The sequence below is a fragment of the Equus quagga genome, chromosome 7, assembly GCF_021613505.1.
Source record: "Equus quagga isolate Etosha38 chromosome 7, UCLA_HA_Equagga_1.0, whole genome shotgun sequence".
NCBI classification, from domain to species: Eukaryota; Metazoa; Chordata; class Mammalia; order Perissodactyla; family Equidae; genus Equus; species Equus quagga.
In genome coordinates, this window is record NC_060273.1 from 66,409,641 (window position 1) to 66,432,352 (window position 22,712).

Below are 22,712 nucleotides of genomic sequence, written 5' to 3' on the forward strand. Positions count from 1 at the left end.
TTCCTACTGCTTTTAAAATAGACATCAGAGACTCCTTAACATGGCCCACAAAGCCCTGCAGGGTCTGGCTGCTGCCTACCCCCTCCTTGTCTCTTCTTTCTATCCCACTCTGCCCCAGCCTCATCTGCCTTCATACCTTCAGAACACACATAGCCGTCATGCTCCCTCCACCTGGAATGTTCTTCCCTTTTTTTTTCCCTAGTAACAGTTAAATCTTTTTAAAGGAACCATTAACATTTGTAGAAGAAAATATAGGTTAAAAATTATCATATTCATGGGTGGCAAAGTAGTTTTCAAACAAAAAACGATGGAAGTTACAAAAGAAAATATCGACCCTTTGGTTCCAGGGCTCAAACCTGCCCGTGGCCAGCGAACCGATTCCCCGACCCACGGTCCACAGCGCCCCCTGGTGGGACTTGAGAGACAGCACCAGCAGGCTGCTTCTGCTCATGGTCACCAGCAGCTCACATCCAGACTCAACCAGACCATGGGTGGAGCTGGAAGCATCATCCCTTCTCGTTTTACTGCAGAATACTGAGGTCTAGGGGGCAGGACTTACACAAGCTCTCACTGAGTCTGTTGCAGAGCCAGGCCAGCCCGTGCTCTTTCCACCACATGGTATTACACACAAATCTAATACTCAAAAGCATCAAAATGGTTCGGTAAGTAGGGACTTGTGGCTGATGGGTGAGCAACAGCAATGAGCCAAGCTTACTTTGTATTGTCACTGCCCTCCTGAAATCCTCCACTCCTGGGTGTAGTCTGTAAGACCCTTGGTGGGCTATCCCACCCAACTCTGTGAGCTCACCTCTTTCTGTGCCTCCAACACAGGGACTCCTTCTGGCCTCAGGCACTTTGCACTAGCCTGGAACTCTCCCCTGCAAACTGCCTCTTGGCCCACATTCCCTCAGATCCCACAGAGAGGCATTCCCTGACCATCTTACCTGATGCGGATCTCCACCCCAGTCTCTAAAGTATCTTGTTTCATCTCCTCCATAGCCCTGGTCACATCTGCAATCACCTTGGTTTGTTGTCTGATATCTCCCTTCCTCTCTAGAATGATGGCTGTTGGGCATTTGATCAGTACCCAGCAGCAGGCCTGGGTATGTAGGCGCTCAATGAGTATGTGGGGAATGATGAATGGAGAATGGTGCATGACAAAGAATAAGCCAGAGACCATGTTAGAGAAAGTCTGGAGGTTTACTCAACAACAATCACAGTCACAATTGTACATGGTAAGTCAGTTCTTCACAAAGGCTCACTTTTCCAGGCAGGAGAAGAGAGGTTGGTGGTCTTGAGCCTTCTCTAAGGAATCCCAGTCTGACTTCTCAAATCTCCCTGCCTGTAATCCCTTTGGGATCCCAGTCTTCAAGCCAATAACAGAGCAGGAGCCCAACCCTGTTGCCTGGCACGGCTCAATCAAAAACATTTTGGGAGCGGATGTTAAGAGGACCTTGTCACTTGGAATGTAGGTCCAACTCCCACCCCAGAGGTGGCAGTGGGCCTTGGCTCAAGATCAACTTTGAACTAAAATATTACTTCGATTTTCACAAAGAGCATCAGTTGAAAGCAGAAAAGAATTCCAGAACAGAACTGGACTCTTGCCCCTCTCCTGCACTTAGACATCTTCAGAAAACTTTAAAAGTGCATTTCCTCCTAGGAATTAGAAAAGATCACCCAATCTGTACAAACTACGGATCGCTGAAACAAGGAATCCAGATCTCTCAGCCATTACTGAAAAGTGCTTTGCCACTCTTTTGAGACTGCAGAGACTAGAAAAATCGAGATGCACAGAAAGAAATATGGAGCCATTTTCAAGGATATCACCTATTTCTTAAGGAGAAAAAGAAATTCAACAGGTAGTAGGTTTGAAAAGTGAATATATGGGAATCCTCCTGCTACGTCTTCAACAAGAACTGCTCTTGCTCCCCTGGACCTAATGTCACAATGCTCCCTTAATCACAGCATTCTAGAAATCCATATTGGATGCTAGAGAATACCAGAATCTTATGTATACTCTAGTTCGTGGTCAGATCTTTTCTGTGGATGGACTCCCTTCTGCCTCTGAGCTATTTCTTCCCAAAGGGGAGAATCAACACTTCCTGGCCTGTTTTAAAAGTTGAAAGCTCCAACTGGAGGCACAAGCTGGAATGGCTTTTCACACATGTGCCTGCACATTTAGCCACTTCCAAAAGCCTTGTACTTACAGCAAAGATGCTCTTGGCATTCCGAAATGTTTCTGGAGTCCCCCTTTGGAAAGGCTGCTGGTGGGCCACCCAGTCATGATACTTTCTAGCCACACCCTGCTTTGTGACCTCATGCTCAGAATAAAGGCTTTAGAGGAAAAGGTGCCCACATTCTCACCCATGACCTGGGTGACAGCACCTCCACAGGCTCCTGGCTGCTTTATTGAGCATCAGCTCTGGGAGTGTGAGCAGGAACCTGAATCCTTGAGACAGGTGGTTTTCAGAAATGAGGCCAAAACAATGAGAGGCCAGTGTTGGCAATCAGTCAGTCGGTCAGCTAAGCGATGAACTTCTCTCCACCCTTCCTCCATTACACACTTTGTCAAGTCCCAGCACCTACACGTGTGGGCTCAGCCAATGACAAACGCCAGAGAGCTCAGAGGACCCGCCCATCCCTTGTGCAGGGTGCAAAACCAGACTCCAAAGGAGAACTACAGAGGGGGGAAGATGAAGGCGGAGGACCGCTTGCTGCTGCTCCCGCTTTCCTCACGAGCCCTGGTCTTGCTGAACACATTGTCACCCACTTGGAGTGGGACCATTGGGAAATCTAGCCAGTGCTCCACACTCCACCTGGAGGCTAGGAGGGAAGACTGCAGGCATGGATCCCAAACACGTCCTCTCTCAGGGGCTGCTGAGGTCTTTCTAGTCCACGGACTAAATGAGTTGTCCAGCTGCCCTTTGAAATTTGGAGTGTTTTTTGCACTAACTGGAACAACTTCTGGCCTCTGACCCTTGGGGGACATCCCTGTCTCAGATCCTGCTCTAGGACCAACGTCTCCTGCTTGAAATTAGACATTAAGAAACACACACTCATCCAACTGCACACACTACCAAAAACGTTTCCCCTCCCCCCAACCCTGCCCCTTTATGTTTGGCTAGCAAGGCACTAGGAAATGGTTCAAGTTTAGGGATTTGCTGTACATTTGCATTTTTTCTTTTTAAAAGGCACAGTTTTTATTTTAATTATGCTGCATTGCTCTCTGATGATGAATCCTAACTCAACTCCTCAAATTGCAACGCTTTTGTTATCCTCGATTCTGGAAGGGGCCTCATCCTTCCTACAGAGGGCCACTTCTAAAGATGGAGCACTCATTTGGAAAAGACACGAGGGATCAACAGGCAAGCTTTGCAAGGACAGGGGCCGCCTCTCTTGCGGACAGGTGGCCAGAGCAGGGCTTGTGCTGGGGCAGAAGTGGAAGTGATGTTTTGCCAGCTACATGATTTATTGGGGTGGTAGTGGTCAGGAGTGTTTATTTCTCCCCCAGACAATTGATGGCCTTGAGATCAGCCAGCATCTCAAAGGCTCTGATCCCAGATTTATGTCTCAGTTATTTGTTAAATGACACAATCAAGAGATCCAACTCTAACTGGAATACTGATTTCAAGTATTTCCAGGGCTAGCGGTGGAAGCCATAGGTTGTAGAAGGTGATTTCCACTTCTGAATCAGTGGGGGCGGGCTGGTTACAGAAACGCTTGCTGTTAGTCTGGGAGCCCTCTGGGAGTCTGACACATGCTTAAAAAAGCAAAAGGTAAACACGAAGGACTGGCATGGAGCTGGGTGTACATCTGGTGGGACACTGGGTTCTTTTCTCCACTGCAGCTGTGATGATGGTGGGAGGTTGTACGGCTTCAGGTCTGCACTGAGGACCGTGTCACACCAAGCCCTCTGATATGATCTGATGGACACAGGTCCCCCGTCCCCTCCCCCCAACACCACCAACCTTGGATTTCACAGATTGTCTCTAGGCTGGGGGCTGCCTTGAATGGATTACACGGGGCTGGCTCCCTTAATCACAGCATTCTAGAAATCCATATTGGATGCTAGAATACCAGAATCCTATGTATACTCTAGTTTGTGATCATATTATAGAGTTCTTTAAAAATTGTAGAGTTCTCTATGAGAACTAGAACCATGATGAGGTCAGAGGCTAGGCATCTTGCCCATGGTCACCCAGGAGGCCTCCAGACTCTGTGAGGTGAGCACTTCACACCTCTGTTCCTCTCTTAAGGCAGGTAATTTGCCTGAGAGAGAGAGAGGGAAATGGAAGCATTGATCAGCCAGGAAAATCAGCCAGAATATCTAGTTTGGAGGTCTTCTACTAGGCCTTTTCCATGGGCCCAGGCCGTCTGAAACACAGCCCTGAATGGCTGGTGGCTGGGCTGTCCTTGTGCCCGGAGAGGACTAAAATAGGCGTTTCAAGTACCCAGAGAGCAAGGGGAGACATCCTGTGTGTCCACGGCTGCAAAGGAATGTCTGGGGTTCCCGCTTCTGTCCTCAGGCCTCGCAGTTGGCCAGGGTTCAGTACTGAACACTCTGAGGGCCCCGGGTATGGCCTTCGACTGCATGGCCTGGGGCTGTGGCTGAGGACAGAAGCTGGGCAGTAACTGCACTTACCCCACAACAGGTGGAAACTAAAAGGCTGAAACCAGTGGCCCCAGAAAAAAATTCCTTCCCATTGCTGCACATGGGTGGCATGGGTGCTCAAAGCTGCCCCCAACAGGCAAAATTTGCCTCTCTTTCTAAAGGACTGTCATGTACAAGCCATCTGAAGGCTAGGCAACCCTGTAGGACTCATTTTTGGGTGGCCTAGGGCCATGACATTCCTCCTGCATAATGCTCAAGGGAACACAGAGACAAAGCTGAAAAGGCCCTCCTGGACTCCCATGATGCCATCAGGGTTAAAGCAGGCTCTGCTCTCTGTTCTCCACCCCACCTCCCCAGCTCAGGGCCTCCAGGACCAGGCAGACACCTGGCTCCAGCCTCAAGAGCCCACTTCGCCCTGGACCAGTTGGCCGGCACCTCTGCCATCACGGTGCCCACGGAAGGCCTGCCCCTTGGGAGAAGAAGGCTGCAGTGAGTGCTGGAGAAGACCCCGCCGGCCTGCCAACGGGGCGTGGAGGCTCAGTTTCTGTTGAATTTTTCCAAGACTGTTGAGTTGGTGTGTTCAAACAGCCATTGCTGCGTGCGAGAGGAGGGGTTACAGGTGTTCATGAAGATCCTGTGGTCACTTTCACTGCAGTCCACGCAACTGCCGCTGACAGGGTGGTACAGGGTCTTGTCCTGCAAAACAGGGAGGTTATCAGCCAGGTGGTGCTGGGATATGAGCAAACGGCAGCAGCAAAGACAGCAATGAGGCAGCGAGGCCACGACTGGCCAGCCACTCACAGGCCTGTTTGGCTCTCCCCTTGAGCACACGGTGAGACACGGCCTACCTCCCTTGCAGCTGACCTTGCGGTGGGCCTGCGTTCTGGCAAACGGGATGTGGGCAGAAGTGAATGAAGCGTGCCCTTCCCGGCCTGGGCCCTAATCACGGCCTGTCTCCAGTCAAATTTCATTGGCTCTCATGGTGTTTTTTTTTCAAATGGACTCAGTTGCCAACATTTAAGATTCTAGAGATTTCACATAAAAATCTGGATTTCTGGCTTCTCTTAAATGACTAGAAAGTTGGGTGTGGTAGGTTTGTGGAACAAATGCATGAGTGACTGGGCTCTGGTGGGAGAAGGAGTGAGGCAGTACAGTGCTTTTTTTGTGTGTGAGGAAGATTGGCCTTGAGCTAACATTTGTGCCAGTCTTCCTCTATTTTGGATGTGGGATGCTGCCACAGCGTGGCTTGACAAGCAGTGTGTAGGTCTGTGCCCAGGATCTGAACCCATGAACCCCAAGCCGCTGAAGCGGAGTGTGCCAACTCTAACCACTATCCCACCAGGCTGGCCCCGTTTTTTTTTTTAATGAAGCATGTTGCCCTGTTCCCCCACAGATCCTGTCTTACCTTGCGGTATTTCCAGAGCTGGTTGCCCTTCATGCTGTGGCAGTCGTAGAGGGTGACGGGGCTGGTGTGGGAGACGGCGTCGAAGCAGAACTTCTTGGTGTGCTGGGGGTCTCCAGGCCGGATGTCCTCTCTCCAGGTGAAGGTGAATACCTGGACACACAGGGACATCATGATAGGGAGAGGAAAGCTAGGGGACTTTCTTTTTTTGTAATTACAGAGAATTGTAAACCCAGAGGTCCAGAAAAAAAAAAAAAAGAGTATACTGCCCACACCTGTTCCAATCACTGCGCGTCAACAATCACCAGCTCATGGTGAATCTTGAAACCGCTTTATCCCCACACTCCCCCACCCCCATGTTATTTCGAAGCAAATCCCAGCCATTGTGTCGTGTCAGCTGTCAATACTTCAGTGAGTGCCATTGTAACAATGAAAAGTCACCACAAAGTCCTCAGTATCATCAAATATCTAGGGGTCAAGTGTTCTCCGATCGTTGTACAAATTTCTCTTCAGGTCATCTGTTTGAATCAGGATCCAAATCAGGTCCCCTATGGCATTTGATTGATCAGCTTTTTTCCCCAGAAGCTTTATTGAAGAACAATTGGCATACGACAAACTGCACACATTCAAGGTGTACAATTTGATGCGCGCATTCAACATATGTTTACACCTGTGAAACTGTCATCATGATCAAAGCAACGCACATCTCCATCACCCCCAAAGGGTCCTCATGCCCCTTTGCAATCTCTTCCTCCTACTCCTCCCCACTCCCCGGGCCCCTGTGCAAACACTGATCTGTTTTCTGTCACTGTTTTTATATAAAAAGATTAGATTTTGCTAATCGACTAGAATTTTATATAAAAAGAATCATACAGTATGTATTCTTTTTTTGTCTCATTTTTTTCACCAACATAATTTTGTTGAGATTCATCCCTATCATAATAGCATTTATCACCAGTTCATTCTTTGGTATTGCTGGGTAGTATTTCACTGCATGGTAATCTATTTACCTGTTCTCGGACATTTGGGTTGTTTCCAGTTTTTGGTTATTACAAACAAAGATGCTATGAACATTTATGTACAAGTCTTTGTATGGACATATGTTTTCTTCTAAAAGATTTTGTTTTAGGTTTTATGTTTAGGTCAATGACCCATTTTGAGTTAATTTTGGTAAATATATAAGGTATTGAAATTCTTTTCTTTTTTGCATATGGATATCCAATTGTTCCAGCACCATTTGTTGGAAAATCTATCTTTTCTTCACTGAATTGCCTTTAAACTTCTGCAAAAATCCGTTGTCCATATATGTCTGGGTCTATTTCTGGACTCTCTATTTTCTTCCATTGATCTTTATGTCAATATCACAGTCTTGACTACTGACACTTTATATCTTGAAATCAGGTAGTATTGGTCTTTTAACTTTATACTTCTTTTTGAAAGTTGTTTTGGCCATCCTAGGCCCTGTCCAATTCCATATGAATTATATAATCAGTTTTTCAATTTCTACAAAAAAGCCTGCTAGGATTGTATTGAATTTCTATATTGGTTTGGAAAGGATTGATATCAATATTGAGTCTTCCAACCTATGAACATGGTATAAATGTTGATTTATTTAGAAGTTCTTTAATTTCTATCAGCAATGTTTTGTAGTTTTCAGTGTACAGGTCTTTCACATCTTTTGTAAGTTATATATTCGAGTAGTTCATTTTTTTTGTTATAGTCAATGATTGTTTTGAATTTTAATTTCTGATTTTTCATTATCAGTATATAAAAATACAATGATTTTTGTATCCTGTAACTTTTTAAAACTCAGTTATTAGTTCTGGTAGCTTCTCTGTAGATTCTATTGAATTTTCCACAAAGATGATCACATAGTCTGCAAATAAAGACAGTTTTCCTTCTTTTGCCATCTGGATGACTTTTATTCCTTTTTCTTGCCACAGGTTAGAACCTCCAGTACAGTGTCAAACAGAGATGATGAGGTTGGAATCCCCGTCTTGTTCCTGATCTCGGGGGTGAGCATTCAGATTTTTACTATTAAATATGATGTCAGCTGCAGGCTTTTTATAGATGCCTTTTATCAACTTGAGGAAGTTCCCTTTATTCCTGGTTTGCTGAGAGTTTTTACCAGGAATGGATGTTGGATTTTGTCAAATGCTCTTTCTGAGAGTACTGAGGTGATTATACGGTTTTTCTTTTTCAGTTTAACATGGAGAATCATACGGATTAATTTCCTAATGTTAAGCCAACCATGCATTCCTGGGATAAATTACACTTAGTCATGATGTACTATCCCCTTTACATACTGTTGGCTATGAGTCTGTAAAATTCTATTTAGAACTTTTGCATCTATGTTCATGAGGGATATTGGTCTGTGGTTGTCTTATACTGTCTTAGCCTGGTTTTGCTATTAAGGTAATGCTGGCCTCACAAAATGAGTTGGGCAGTATTCCCTCCTTTTCTGGAAGAGTTTTTGTGGAACTGGTAACGTTTCTTCTTTAAGTGTTGGCAGAATTTACCAGTGAGCCTATCTGGGCCTGGATTTTCCTTTGTGGAAAGGTTTTCAACTACACTGTCAATTTCTTTAACAGGATCACGGTGTTTTCCACTCCGACTGGTGAGAACAGGCACTATTCCTGGCCCTGCGTGAGCACCGGGCACTGTTCCCTCCAATCCTTGCAGGTGGTTCTTTCTCCAGCCCCAGGCAGTGTCCTCACATGCATGCACTGACCAGTACTCTGCTGAATATTCCAGACGGACTCGGGAAATCTCTGAAGTCCTCTCTGTGTGGCTCTCTCCTCTACCACATGCTGTTTTGTGTTTCCAGCCACCTTGGTCTCCTGCACTCGCAGCTCTGTCTCCTCAACTCAGGGAGTCCGCCTGGCTCCCCCGGGTTCCCCTTCCCTCACTTGTGGACGGGAAACTCTCTCAAACAAGGAAGCTGGGACCGCATAGGGCTGACATTGCTTGCTTCTTATGTCTCAAGGATTACTGTCCTTTGTTGGCTGATGTCCAGTCTTGAAAACAGTTCTTCCACATATTTCATCCATTGTTTTGTTGGTTCTGGCATGAGGGTAGATCCAGTCCCTGAAGTGGACCATCTTGGCCAGAAGTGGGCATCGTGACGATGGAAGAATGGTATTGCCAGCTACAGCCTCCTAACTGTTTATTTCCTGGGCCTTTTCCAGCTCAGGACTTGTATTTTAGACTCACATTTCTCCCTTTACAGGTTCATTAGTTCTCTCTGCTCAGGGTAGTTGAGGGCCCAAGGGGATACCAATCCCACTGGGGCAGGTGGGCTACCATGCTTCCCGTTTCAGAGGCTGGGGCCTGGCACAGCCACACCCGGGCACCATTCTGTTGCTTGTTTGAGCGAATCTTCAGGCATTAATGTGGATTCTCTGCCACATAGGCTGTTCTCAGGCCAAGCTCCCTGGGCACATTCTATCCGGGCCCCACGTTCCTCCTGGTCTCTTTTGGGGTCCCAGGGTTGAGATGGGAGCAGGCAGCAGCCACACACCGCTTTGGAGAATTCAGAAGAATTAGTCAAGGAGAGCCACTGTCTAATAAGAGTTGTTGTCAAGAAAGGCTGAGGGAGAGTGACAAGCATTTCAGAGGGAGGGGCAGCTCTCGCCAGGCTGGGCGCTGTGCCCGTGTGAGACATGATGCCGTCCACGCTCAGTGAGGATGTATGCACCCCTTCAGAGTTCTGTTTTTGCAGAGGACCCGCATTATAGGCTTATGTCAGTGTACACTTCCAAAATGCCAGAAAATCCACAGTAAGGAGACTATAAAAATGTATCCTTCAAGCAAGATCCAATGGATGCTGTGTGATTTACCGTCGGGGTTAACCGCTTGGAGGAAGGGATGTCAGGAAGCCAAATGCAGTTTCCTGAGAGTTGCCCGCCTGTCTGGCTTGCACTCCTCATTCTTCTGATAACCTCCCCTGGGGAACCAACCCTGTCTCACTCTTCTCCCTGCCCTCCCGTGAGGCTGACGAGACCCCAGGCTCCAGGAGTGGGCACGTGACCCAGGCCCTCTAAGTACGAAGACTGGATCACATCCCCACCATAACCGGCTCAGGAAAGCCAATGTGTGAAGCCCCAGGGCTTTCCCAGAACTCTGGGAGGGGACATGCTTTTCCACTGAGAGGGAGCGGGCCGGAAGCCCTTGCTGTTGGTGGTCACATCTGCCACCACCTGGGGAGAGCAGGTTAAGAATGAAGCCAACCGAGAGGAAGCAGGGTTGAGACCCTGGAGAGAGCCCAACGACGTCATCTAGGCTTTTCAGTGAGATGAGCCAGTAACTCCCTCTTTTTGTGGAGGCCATTTGTGGGGGGGGAGGGCGTATCTGTCATCTGCAACCAAAGTCCAGACTGATGCAATGGGAAGGATTCCCCTTTCCAAGGTGTTCAGGAAGCTCTTCTAAGTCACTCCCTGGGCTTACTCATTGTTGACCTGTGGCCTCTCCCTCCCAGCCCTGACCATGTGAGCGCTCCAGGTCACAGATGGCAAAGAGAACCTGGCTGCCAGTCCCGAGGGGTGGCACTTACCTGCATGTTGTTCCAGGCGGCCTCCCCACGGCCCCGGACGCAGCTCTCCAGCCTCAGTGGGGAGCCCAGGGCCCCGTGCTTCGTGTCTGCACATAGCCCTGTGCCCACGTTGCGGATCTGGATGGGAGAGAGTGGACCAGTAAGGCACCTCGAGACACCCACCTGGGCCCCTGCTGGGGTGGGAGGAGGGAACCAAGGCAGAGGCATCAGATGGGCTGGGCTCTTTGCCTTAAGAAGCTTGCCGTGGGTTAGCAGAAGTGCCTTGAGCATCTCAATAAAGGAGCAGCCGCTCCACAGAGGAGCTCCTCTAAACCCTCCTGGCTCAGAGCATGTGGAGTCACGAGGTGGGGGCAGGGATGGGCCTGGAGCTGAGCGGCTCTTAAAAGGACGCCCTGGTCCCACTCCTGGAGAACTTGATCCTTGAGGTCCAGAAATCTAATTTTACCCCCATTCCACGTCAGCCAGGGGCCAGACCTTGAAACCCACCCTAGAAAAGGACAGGACATCTCTGCTGTAGGGTCCTGGGCTCTCTGCCTTTTAGGGCAGGCGAATGGCAAGAGGTGGCAGCATCCAAAGAACAACAGTGGTCTCACGAAGATGCGTCCAGTGTGGTGGGAGGAACGCCGGCTGGGAGTGTGAAGGCCTGGGCTGCTCGTGTGGGTAGCCGCGCTTACTGTGGGCAGGCCACCACGCCAGGCGCTGGGATCACATCTTGTCGTTCCCACCTCAGAGATACGGTTCCCATTTTGCCTGAGGGGTGGGGGGTGAGGTGGCTGTGAACACACGCCACTCCCATGGCCCGCTGCAGGGAGTCTGGGTGCCTGGCTGCTGTGCTCCCAATCCACCACTGTGTCCGGGTGGAGGCCACGCCTCCCTGGGCTGCTTCCTGCCAGTGATGAGGGAGGTAGGGCTAGTGCGACAGGCCCTCTCTGCGGAGATGCCGCACTCCTCTGACAGGACATCTGGCTTGAAGGCTCCTCGTTACCCTGGCCCAGTTTCCTCAGAGCCTCAGTGCTGTCTGGGACTCTTCCTATGTGGCCCTCCTTCCTCCCCTCTCCCCTTCCCAGAGGGCAGACGGCCATCACGTCTGCCGGCTCTTCCAGCCTCCCCCAGCTCCTTTCTCATTTTTTCTCTCACGCTTCCCCAGTAAGTCTCCTGCATATCTATTCCCATCTTGGTGTCTGCTTCTTGGAGGACGTGAACTAACACAGGGGAGAAAGCTGATAAACTGCAAAGAAATGAAGGGCTTCATGAGGGAACTCAGCACGACACCTCCTCTAGAACCTTCATGCCAGTGTTGGGTGGGGCTCGCCAAAGGGCTTAGTCAGGAAAGGTCCCTCTAACGTGCTGTGTGAATGTGTACAAGTCACACCTGGCGTTTCTGCCAGCCCCTCCTTCCTCCAGTATCCACACCCTGATTTTCCATGGGGCTCCCGCTTCTGCCCACCCTGTGGCCAGTCAGAGCACCCATCCTCCCCTTCCTTTGCCCCTTCCTCCAACGGCCAGAGATTGGTGCAGATCCAAGAATAAGACTCAACTCCTGGACCTTTGCTGGCTCCCCTGGGAAAGAGGCAACCACCTCCTCCTGGGTTGGCTAAGCTGGGGCTTTGTCAGCCTGAAGCTTCTGGAAGCCATCTTGCTACCCTCAGCATGAAGCCAACACAAAAGGAAACAGAGTTAAGCAGGAGAAAAGAGACTGCTGTCACTTGAGCCCGTGGATTCAGGTGTGTCTGAAGCCACAGCCACACAAGGTTCCTGTGAGAATCAATAAATTCCCTCTTGTCACTTCAAATTGGACTTCTCTCACCTGCAGCTGAGGAGCTCCAATTCTGATGCTCCCCTCCCCAATCCACCCATCTATATGTGAGTGGGTCCTCTCAGCGGGGAGACCCAGGATCCAGTGATGGAGTGCGTCCCCCCCTGGTAAGACTGTCTGCCTCCTCCAGCAGGACTGGCTTCGTGGGTGTGTGACACAGGCAGTCACACGGGGCCCCTCGCTCAGATCTGTGCTTGGTTTAAAGGTCTGCCGTCACTGTCTTAAAATTCTTCATTTTATCTGCGGACTTATAAGTGAAATCTGAGGGGGCAATGGGGCAGCATGAACAGAGGTGGCACATGCTATGCGAGCATCTGCCATTCCTTTCTGCTGCCATCACATAGAGCGTCTGTGAGGCCCCACAAGCACAGAATCCCGGGGGTCCCACACGCATGGGGGCTCAGCGAGAATCAAAGCGAGTACAGGGTGAGTGGGTTAGTCTATGACTAGGTGAGGGTGCTAGCAGGTCCAAGAGACCTCGTTTTCCTTTCCAACCAGAACTTGCTTTGGCTGTATAAGAAGGGCAGTGGCATCCTAAGACTCAAGAAGGACCGAGGGGCTCTCTGTGTCTTTCTTACTGGGGTTATTTCCCTGGATTAGCCCACCGCTCAAGCAGCAGGAGGAAAGGGAAGCACAGGGCAGCCCTCAGTCCCTTTGCCCTCGGCTCCTCCTCACTCATCAGGAAGCCAAGGCAGACATGTTGGCAGAATGTACGCATTATCAAGAAGCGAAATAAAACCAGCTGCGTTAGTTTTGTGCGGTGTTTCCACTGTTCTGGTAAGAAATACACATGCACGTACAAGGTTTAAAACACAAACTGTGAAATTTCGCCGATTCTGCACATGAGTTAAACGCTCTTTCGTTTGCATTTAAAACCGGCACGGCATAATACAAAGAGGAATGGTAAAATTTATGCTAATAATTCAAAGCTTTAATTTTTCTCTACTCAATATTGAATAGCAAATGAAAAAACACCATGACAGGGCTAGAGAGAGACCAGGAAAGAAAGGAAAACGTTTTGTAGGAAAAGCAAGCAAGCAAGCAAGCGGCACTTTGCTCCTGTCCGTGAAGGGGTCTCCACGTGCATTTGGCACCCAGCCCCCATTTCGTCGCTGGCCCTGCCCCCCAGTCTCACCTCCCCCCAAGCCGCAGCCGGGGGCTCCACGGGTGGGTAGAACTTGGGCAGGTCCCAGGCGATCTGGGTCATAAACCACCGGAAAGTCTTGCAGTTCAGGCTGCTACGGAGCTGCTTCTGGGCGGCCACATCCCCGGCGGAGAGGTGGCGGTACTCCGGGCGCCGCTGGTAAATGTGCTCCGCGTACTCGTCCATCCACACTTCGGCCACGCGCTTCAGGTTCTGGGGGCGACAGGCAGGGGCAAGGGTCAGGCTCTGGGCGGGGCTGAGGCCGGGGGCTGGGCTGCAAAGGGTCCTGCAGGTTGAGATCAACCTTCCTTATTTTACGTTGCAGCAAGGACCCTACCCCACCAGGGTTTTAAGCCTTCTATATTTCTATTATTATGATGCATGTTTTAAGGGCTCTACAACTGACTCTTGAATAACAGGCTGCTGTTGCTCTGCCTGACTCTCTTCCATCCTCTATTTTTCTACTGAGAGCCCCCAACGATTTTCCTTTGGAGACCCACCACTGCCTCATTGTCGCCTGATGTGGCTTGAGGAAAGGCACATAACCCAGCTTGGCTAATGGGAACACAGACAGCCCTGGACAGGGGATTGGTTAGCAGTGAGTGTGTGACCTAAGCCAATCCAATCAGAATCAACTGGCATTAGCTCTGGAATTCTTGCTGGAACTATGGGGGAAGAATTCCTCAGTTGCCGCATGGATTGCTGGGTAAGATGCCAACCAGAGCTGCTGTCATCATGTGGCCCCCCTCTGAGGAAAGCCTGTCCAAGGATGACGTCAACTCAGAATGAAGCAGAGCTGAGGGCAAGTGTGAGGAACAAATTCCTCCTTTTAGCACCTGAATCCAGCCATGCCTGAAGCCAGAACCACCTCAGGACTTTCCAGTTACATGAGCCAGTAAATTCCTTTTCCTGAGTTGGGTTTCTGTCTTTTTTCAACTAAGAGTGCTGGCCAAATGGCATGGTAGAAACAAATTACAATTTGCCACTAAAAGAGATAATTCCATCAGAATCTGGAATTTTAAATAATCCTTTGAGGAGCCAAGGTGGCTGCTACTTTTATTACGAAGCAGAAGGATAATCAATAAAAAAATGACAACCATATTATTGGCAAGCAGAGGTGGCAGGTGAGGGAACATCTTGTTTGTGAGCAGACTTGGAGATGGAGGAAAAGGGAACTCTTCCGTGTTAACTGTAATGAAAATACCTCATTCCGTTTGTATGTAGATACCACCTGCTGAGAACCTCGGACAGCTGGCACTGGGAGAGCACACCTCCAGGGTTCCGGGGGAAAGCGCCTGCTCCAAAACGTCTTCCTCCAACTCTTGGCTATTGCTAGAAATCCCCCCACATTTAACTCTCTAGGCGCTATCTCTATCACAGTTTTTTCTCCTACTGCAATTCAAATTTTCCTCTGAAGAGTAAAAGGGAGTTGCACTTTAGGCTGTTATCAGTCATTCACACCTCAGTGTAAATGATTGCTCTGGAAGCAGAAGGTAAGGCAGGGGTTGGCAAATGTTTTCTGTAAAGGGCCAGACAGTAAATGTTTCAGGCTTTGCAGACCACATGGTCTCAACTCTGATGTAGCTATAAAGCAGCTCCAGACGCTACGTAAACGAATGGGTGTAGCTGCATTCCAATAAAACTTTATGGACATTGAAATTTGATTTTCATGTGTCATGAAATATTATTCTTCTGATTTTTTTCCCCCTAACTATTTAAAAATGTAAAATCCATTCTTAGCCCATAGGCTACACAAAACGACTTGTGAGCAAGGCAGAAGGGAGCCAACAGGAGGGAAGCCCTGGGACCAAAGACAAAATTCACCAGCTCCTCAGTTTTGCTGCCTCTGAGTCTGGGACCAGGAAACTGGAATTTCCTTGCGGCTGCCTCGTTCTCCCTGGGGGCTGAAGAGGGTGAGCGTGGGTCAGGAAAGAGTTCAGGAACACTGTTATCCTCGCCAGGCCCTGGCACGGCAAAGGCTGGGCTTAACTGAAAACTGTGCCCCACGGAAGCTGAAAGGGCCTGCACCCCTGGACCACTCTCCTTTCTTGTCTGCCTGCCCAGGTCCTCTGGCTCACTGTCTAAGCCACTCAAGCCACAGAGACGATGAGGAACCACAGGAGTTTTCTCTGCAACCCAGGCAAGGGTGGCTGGCCAGTCTGACCAAGGAAAGGTGCCGAAATTCACCAGTGTTGTTCTTAAAGAATCAAATCACATAACGTTTTAATTTTGATTGATATTTAGATGACTATTTTCATGAGTACTGCATTTTCCAGACATGGCTTACTAAGCCATCTGTCCCAGATCTTGAACTTCTGTACGGTCGACTGTTCGGACCAAAGCAAAGGATTTTACGTTTATTTCTATTACATCTCCCCTTTTGAGAGTCACGAAAATGACTCCGGGGTTTCAGTGGGCTGCGTGCTCCTCTCACCTCTACTCCTAACCCCTTCCTAGTTCCGGGTCCCAGCCCTGCCTGTGGCCCCCTGCTCTTCTTGCGCTGGGACGACAGACTTGCCCCGATCCTCGCACTAAGTCTCCACTTTTGTTTCGCCAGGTTTGAGTGGTTTCTGTTACTGCCTTCCCTAAGACCCCTTTCCCAGAGGCAGAGACAAGGATTTTAGCAAATTTTGTAAACAAATTAAGACTGGCTCCGTGTTCTTCAGGCAGGCAAGCGGGTGGTTGGCGCATCCTTCCTGAAGCGCTCCATCGCTGCTGTCTGGCTGTCTGTCCTTCTGGAGGCTGCACAATATGGACTGTGACTGAAGCATCACAAGTCTTGCTAATGGTGATGCTGACACTAATACTGATCCTAACAACAGCAGTCACTATTTAAGGGGCAATTGCTCTGTGCCAGGCATAGGTCAGACCTAAGTGGATTTGAATTCTGGCTCTAGTTACTTAACGTCCCTATGTTTCACTTTCCTCATTTCTAAAATGGGATTAAAAACAAGTGAGAATTGAGTGAGAGAAGTATGTAAGACGCTGTGCAGGACGCCTGGCTTACAGGAAGTTCTGTGCTACCACAGTTACCTATTATCCATTGAATTCATCTATGGTTCAATACGCAGGAGCGGAAGCCTCTTTACCTTGTGGGTCTTATAAATGACGGCTCTGGGGAGGGAAAGCACGCTTTGGGAGTGGTCCTGCTCAGGGGTCAGAGGTACCCCCATGGTCCCACGGTCCCTAGTAGCTGAAAGAGTTGCAGTCTTGGGCTTACTGAGTGACTTTGCGCTGTTTTCCTACCTGGCACCTTCCTCAGGGATTGCTACTGGTATTTCAGTTGGAATGTGACTCCTGCCTCTCCTGCTGAATCTGGAACCCGCACCCCCCCCACCCCCCGCGTCGGATGGGGCTTGTCCAAAGCGTGGATGGCGGGGGCGGCTGTCGTTAGCATCTTGGACCACTAGAGGGCACTGCCGCCTCTCCTTTCCCTCAACGCCGTGCCCAGGGCAGCCCCGCCGCCTCCGCGCTCAGCTCCCCGCCCAGGACCGAGCCTGGGGAGACCCGCGGCCTCTTGGAGCCTTAGTCTTCCTTGTAAACCGCAGGACCATGGCCCTTCCAGGACCCAGGGGCTGCAATTCTGCACGCCATCGATTGTCAGGTGACACGGGAGGGGGAGGCAGCGGCCTGGGCGGAAGGAGGCTGTGTAGACCGATGCCAAACAGGCTAGCACGGGGCGAGGGTAGGGGGATCTGCTGGGTGGGGTCCACGGGTAGGAGCGGGGTCTCCGCGAGGCAAAGCTACGCGGGTGATCTAACTTCCCCCGAACTTCCCTGCGGCCGTCTTCTCCCTCTGGGGACCCTCCCCTCTCTTCCGTTTTCTTTTGTGCTCACCTTGATTTTTTTCCCCCCAAGACGCTAAATATATATTTTAAAATTTATTATTAAGGTTTATTGAGATATCATTAATACAAAAATAAAAACAAAACTGGCTAGCAGATTTCCATTTGTAGCCAGTGGCCAGTTTAATTGAAGCAATGATTAATACAAACCATTTAAGGCAGTGAACTAGTTTGACGCACAATTTTTGGCAGTGAAAGTGGAGGGGCTGGGGAGAAGAGGAAGACCCCAACATTTATTAACCACCCGGGGCTGGGAACTTCTACCTACCCTGGCTCCAGCTTTCCCAAACACACACTCCACCTGTATTAATGTTTATCTAATGTTTCTTTAACTTCCCCCTGGTCTAACTTTGCATCGACTTTGGTTTTCTCTTAAGTAATAATGTCTGTGAAATCACAAGTTGGCTACACTAATACACATTAATTTCTAGTTCACATTAATTTTAACACATGAAAATAAAAATGTTCCCATGGCTACCACCTACAACCATCCCGCCCATCACGCTTTGGGAAACTGTGTCATTTGCTGGTAATGCTAAGAGTTGGAAAGAATTAGTTTCCTTTCAACAAAGGAGGGCACACAGGTTCAGAGGAGTTAAGCAACCCTCCCAACGTCACACAGCTAATAAGTGGTTTAGCACAGCTTTAAGTAAGTTCTTTTAAACTGGATTTCACCTGGGGAGTGGGGGTATGGGGCTCGTCCTCACACCTGGGGATCTCTTGGCCTGGGCCCCTGGGTGCCTCTGCTCTGCTGATGGGCCTAGGCCAACCCCCTTGCCCCCAGGGAAGCCACCACCTTACCCGGGCCAGGCTGACTCCAGCGGGGACCTTGTAGGGTACGTACTTCCTGTAGATATGACCCACCCTGGAGCAGGGGATGTCCTCCATGCGGCCCCCACACATCCACACCTGTAGGGTGAGAAGGGAGAGAGAAGATGTTTCTGCCTCCAGTTCACCACCCCCTTAGAGTGTTCATCGAAAGCATCAGCTTGGACTGTGTACTGAAGCCCCGTTCATAGAACTAGGGACATGGGAAAAACACGGTAATAACAGCAGTAAAAACAGCTGACAGCATCGAGTGCTTATGAATTGCCAAACACTGTGCTACGAGCTTCGGATGCAGACCTGCATTTAAGCCTCATCAGAAAACCTCTAAAGTAGGAAGTAACAGAGCTCCATTTTACAGATGAAGAAACTGAGGCTCACAGAAGCTAAGGAACTTGTCTAAGGTCACAGGATCAGTAAGTGGTGGAGCCAGAATTTAAACCGAGCTCTAGCTGACTCCAGAGTCTGACGCTTGGAGTGCTGTGTTGAGAAGAATGTGAAGGCGGCATCGGGCTCAGTGGGAAAGACTACGGTGATCGCTTAGTGATGTCTGCCACAGGTGTGAGAGGGGACAAGGTGGCACATAGGCTCTGTATATTTGCTCTGGTGTTAGCTTCTGGAGTTTCCTCCCAGATCTGTGAGTCTCTTGCAGGGTCACCCTGAGCAGTGGCATTGCCTGCCCTGTTCCACCTTCTCTGCAGGCTGGCGTGCTAACCCACGCAGCTGGGTATCGCTGCACTGTGGGACCTGATGTTCCTCCTTGTGTCTCCCTCCATATCTGGCATCACAAAGAGCTCCTGGTCTGACAGCAGTTTGGGAATTCTTAACAAGTGCAAGCAACAGTGACTCACACCCACGGAGGGCCCAGCCTAAACAGACCCTTCTCGGCAAGTCCTGAGTTCAAATCCTGACTCAGCCGCTATTCAGCTTTGTGACTCTCATCAAGGTACTTATCTTCTCTGTGGCTCAGTAGCCTCATCTGTAAAGGACTAAGTAAGGCGGGCCTGGGGCGTGAGGTCTGCACGTGAAGGACTCGGCACATAGTCGCAGCAGCGTTACATACTGCAATGATTAATTCATCCATTTGATGATATTTATGGAGTCTCTGCTACATGCCAAATACTGTGCTGAGCACATACAGCCGTGAATAAGTTGGCATGGTCCCTGCTCTCAGGGAGGGGGGGTGTGGTGGTATTTGTGGTATTTGTGCCCTTATGCAGTTCCCTCCCAAATGAGTCACGTGAGGATTGACCTTGTAACCAACAGGATACGCAGAAACGACAGTCATGAGAGAGGCGGTGGCTTCCACCGCACTGCCTGGGATCCCTGCCACGTTGTGAGGACACTCAGGCAGCCCTGTGGAGAGGCCCAGGTGGTGCAGAGCTGAGGCCTCCTGCCAACAGCGCTCACTTGCCAGCCACGTGAACAAGCCATCTTAGAAGTGGATCCTCCCGCCCCGGTCAGGCCTCCAGCGACTGCAGCCCTGGCTGGCACCCTAACGACAACCTCATGACAGACCCAAGCCAGGATTATCCTGCTCAGCCACTCCCAAATCCCCGACCCATACAGACTCTGATGTTTACTACATTTTAAGATGATTTTTCCCGTGGCAGTAGATAAATAATACAGGGAGAGAGTTTTAGATGGTGATGTCTGCTATAAGGAAGCAAAAGCAAGGTAACTGGATAGACTCATTGTGTGGATGTATGGGATGCTATGTTATCCCCACCTGTCAGGGAAAGCTTCACTTAGAAGGGACTACTTGAGACAAGACTTAAATGATGAGGAGGTAAACGTAACATAAAGATTGGAGGGGTGAGGGAACAGCTGGAGAGAAGAGCACGTGCAAAGGTCCTGGGGTAGGGAGCCAGAGGCTTGGAGCAAAGGGAGGAGTGATGGGAGGGGAGGTCAGAGAGGTGAGCGGGGACAATCATAGAGATCTTGCAGGGTAGAATAAGGAGTCTTCACCAAAAGTCTTCAGTGAGGGAGACAACATAATCCAATTTCTATTTTACAAAGACGACTCTGCCTGTGGAGTGGAGAACAGCCTATAGGCTGCAGGCTGGGGGAGGGAAGGCCTGGGAGGCAGTCATGGCATCAGGTTTGTGGGGACTGTGGTGATGGTGGGACACAGCTGGAGTCGAGACATTATTATTAATCTTGTTACCACGTGCCTTCATTTGTGGAACAAGGAGTAGGAGTGGAACACCGACAACCCGGATTCTGTGCAAAAGAGCCTTTCTCGGCTTGAACTGCTCAATGGGATGCTGGAGATTTGGTTTCACGTCCTGATTCACTCAGAGGCTCTAGACGGGCCGCTCTGGCACCTCGTGCACCCGCAGGTCTCAGTCTCCCACGACCTCTGGCCAGCTGCTGCCCTCTACATCCCACCCCGGATGCACTCTGTGCCGGGCTCCCGAGGTGGGATATGTACGCATGAGGCTGCAATTAGTGGAAGTGCTGCCTGGAGAAATGCAATTATATTCTGATCTTGGGGGAGAAAAAAAAAAATCGAGCAAGTCAATAGAACAGAACATTGGTCTCGAGATAATGGGCTCCTGATGGTGGATTAATGTCAAGGCCAAGCCAAGAAGTTTATTTTCAAAGCAGGAGATATTGATCAGGTGCCAGCATCCCATAACAATAACTCTTCCTTTATACGAAGTGATTGATGTGGAAGTGATGCTTTTGTCTGGCGGATGTGGCCCAGGTCGCCGCTGGGCTGCCCCTGCCTTTCGGGCGGCGGAGAGGCGCTGAGCAGGTGGGGGACACCTCACCCTGCTCTATTTTTGGACGTCTCCTGGGCAGTTGACTAGGCTGGCGTCCAGCACTCTCGACTCCACATTAAACTCGCATTAGCTAACGAGGCTGCGTCTCCAGCTCCGCCTGGCAGGAAACCTTCCTTTATGTGGACGGATGATCAATTTCCAAATCCTTCTCTTTGCTGTGACCTCGGCATTCTTTGGCGCTGAACACGCTGGCCATCAGCCTGAAGGTTCCTGAGGGACCGGGTGACCTTGATCTGCTGAGAGGTTTGAGGCGTCCAGAATGCCCTCAGATTCCTGGGATGTCCGGAGCCCAGAGGGAGTCCTGGCTTTGGACGATGGGTTTACCCCACGGCTTCCCTGCCCTGGACATGATTCACTGATGGCTGACTCAGAGTGTGAACTGCCTTCAGAGAGACAGACACCTGTTCAGCTGAAGCTGCTGCCAACTCCTGAGTCTTTTGGGAGCACCTGAGAAGGGCCCATCATGGGGCACACTTAACGCTTCAGAACTCCCTCTGGCCACCCAGAATGCATCCGACACAGTGGTCAACATCCTCCATCCCCGTGATGTTCACTTGTTATCTGGTGGGATCCCAAGACTGGAGGGGACTCTCCTTCCAGGGACAATGATAAAATCTGGAGGCATAGAATGGTGTCATGACTCGCCCTGGGTGGGGGAGCTGGCCAGAGCTGGTCTGGATCCCAGGTCACCTACCTGTGTACCTTTAGGGCCGTCCTCCCCCTTCTTTCACAGCCAAGGCAGCACCTCTCAAGACCCACAACAAACACAGCCATGGGGGTTATGAGCACACACTGCTCGACAGTCCCCAATACCACCTTGTGCAGCTGTGTGACCCCATGCAAGGAATTCACCTGGGGAGCCACACTCTCTGCATCTGTGACCTGGGGATGGCAGTCACTCAAGGCTGCTGAGACGGCCTGAGACAACTGTGAGAAGCACTTAGCTTGGTGCCTGGCCATAGCAAATCTGCTTAAGGGTAGTCATTTCGATTTGCAAAAGGATGAGAAATACCACCACCTTGAAATTACAGAGCTCTTGCCCTTCTGCCCACCACCATCATGTTTTTTATCCTATGGCCCATTTCCCAAGTGGAGAAACTGAGACTCAGGAAGATGAAGTTTTTCTAACTATGTGGTGGCAGAACCTGCAACCGATGAGAATGACAGGGCGGGGCGGGGCGCAGTCACGGGGTACCCCCTGGGGCCTGGCTGCCCAAGGACATTCTCCTCTCCCCTAAGAGAAGAGTCCAGCTGGTGGCAGCAAGAAGGGGAAGCTGCAGTGCCAGCACCAGCCAGAATCGTGTTTGGCCGGGACCCTATTGTATTTGGATGGGGACAAATACAGGCCACCGAGAGGACATTCTTGCAGCCCCTCTCTGCGGTCAGCTCTCTTCCCTCTGCCCGCCTCCGTGTCATCTCCAGCCCCAACCCCGTGTGATGCAGCTGCCTACTCGGGGAGCCTGGCTGTGCCACCAAAAGGAGTTCCAAACACACGGTAGCTCGTTCCTTGGTGCCTCTCCCCTCCTGCGGAGCAGTCTCCCGGACGCACCCTGCCACTAGACAAGTACACATCTAACTGAAAAAGCTCGCTCCCCATTCGTTTTCACTGCTGCTTTGATTTATTTTATTAGCAAACTTCTTTTGTGTGATGACAGCCTTCATTACAGCGTCTATAAAAGACAATTACTCGCTTTTATCTCCTAAACCGAGGCGGAGAGAAACGAGTGG

General features: G+C 50.1%; 1 protein-coding gene across 1 annotated transcript in view; it reads right to left on the bottom strand.

Annotated features, from left to right (window-relative positions):
* Positions 1–1,181: 1,181 nt before the first annotated feature.
* Positions 1,182–22,712, bottom strand: part of GALNT10 (polypeptide N-acetylgalactosaminyltransferase 10) — a 215,466-nt gene continuing 193,935 nt past the window's right edge. The window contains exons 8-12 of the mRNA XM_046667250.1: positions 18,172–18,279; positions 13,518–13,739; positions 10,567–10,683; positions 6,018–6,167; positions 1,182–5,308 (exon numbers count right to left, since the gene is read on the bottom strand). Of these exons, the coding sequence (XP_046523206.1) occupies positions 5,150–5,308; positions 6,018–6,167; positions 10,567–10,683; positions 13,518–13,739; positions 18,172–18,279 (756 nt within the window). The 3' untranslated portion in view covers positions 1,182–5,149. The remainder of the gene's footprint in view (positions 5,309–6,017; positions 6,168–10,566; positions 10,684–13,517; positions 13,740–18,171; positions 18,280–22,712) is intronic.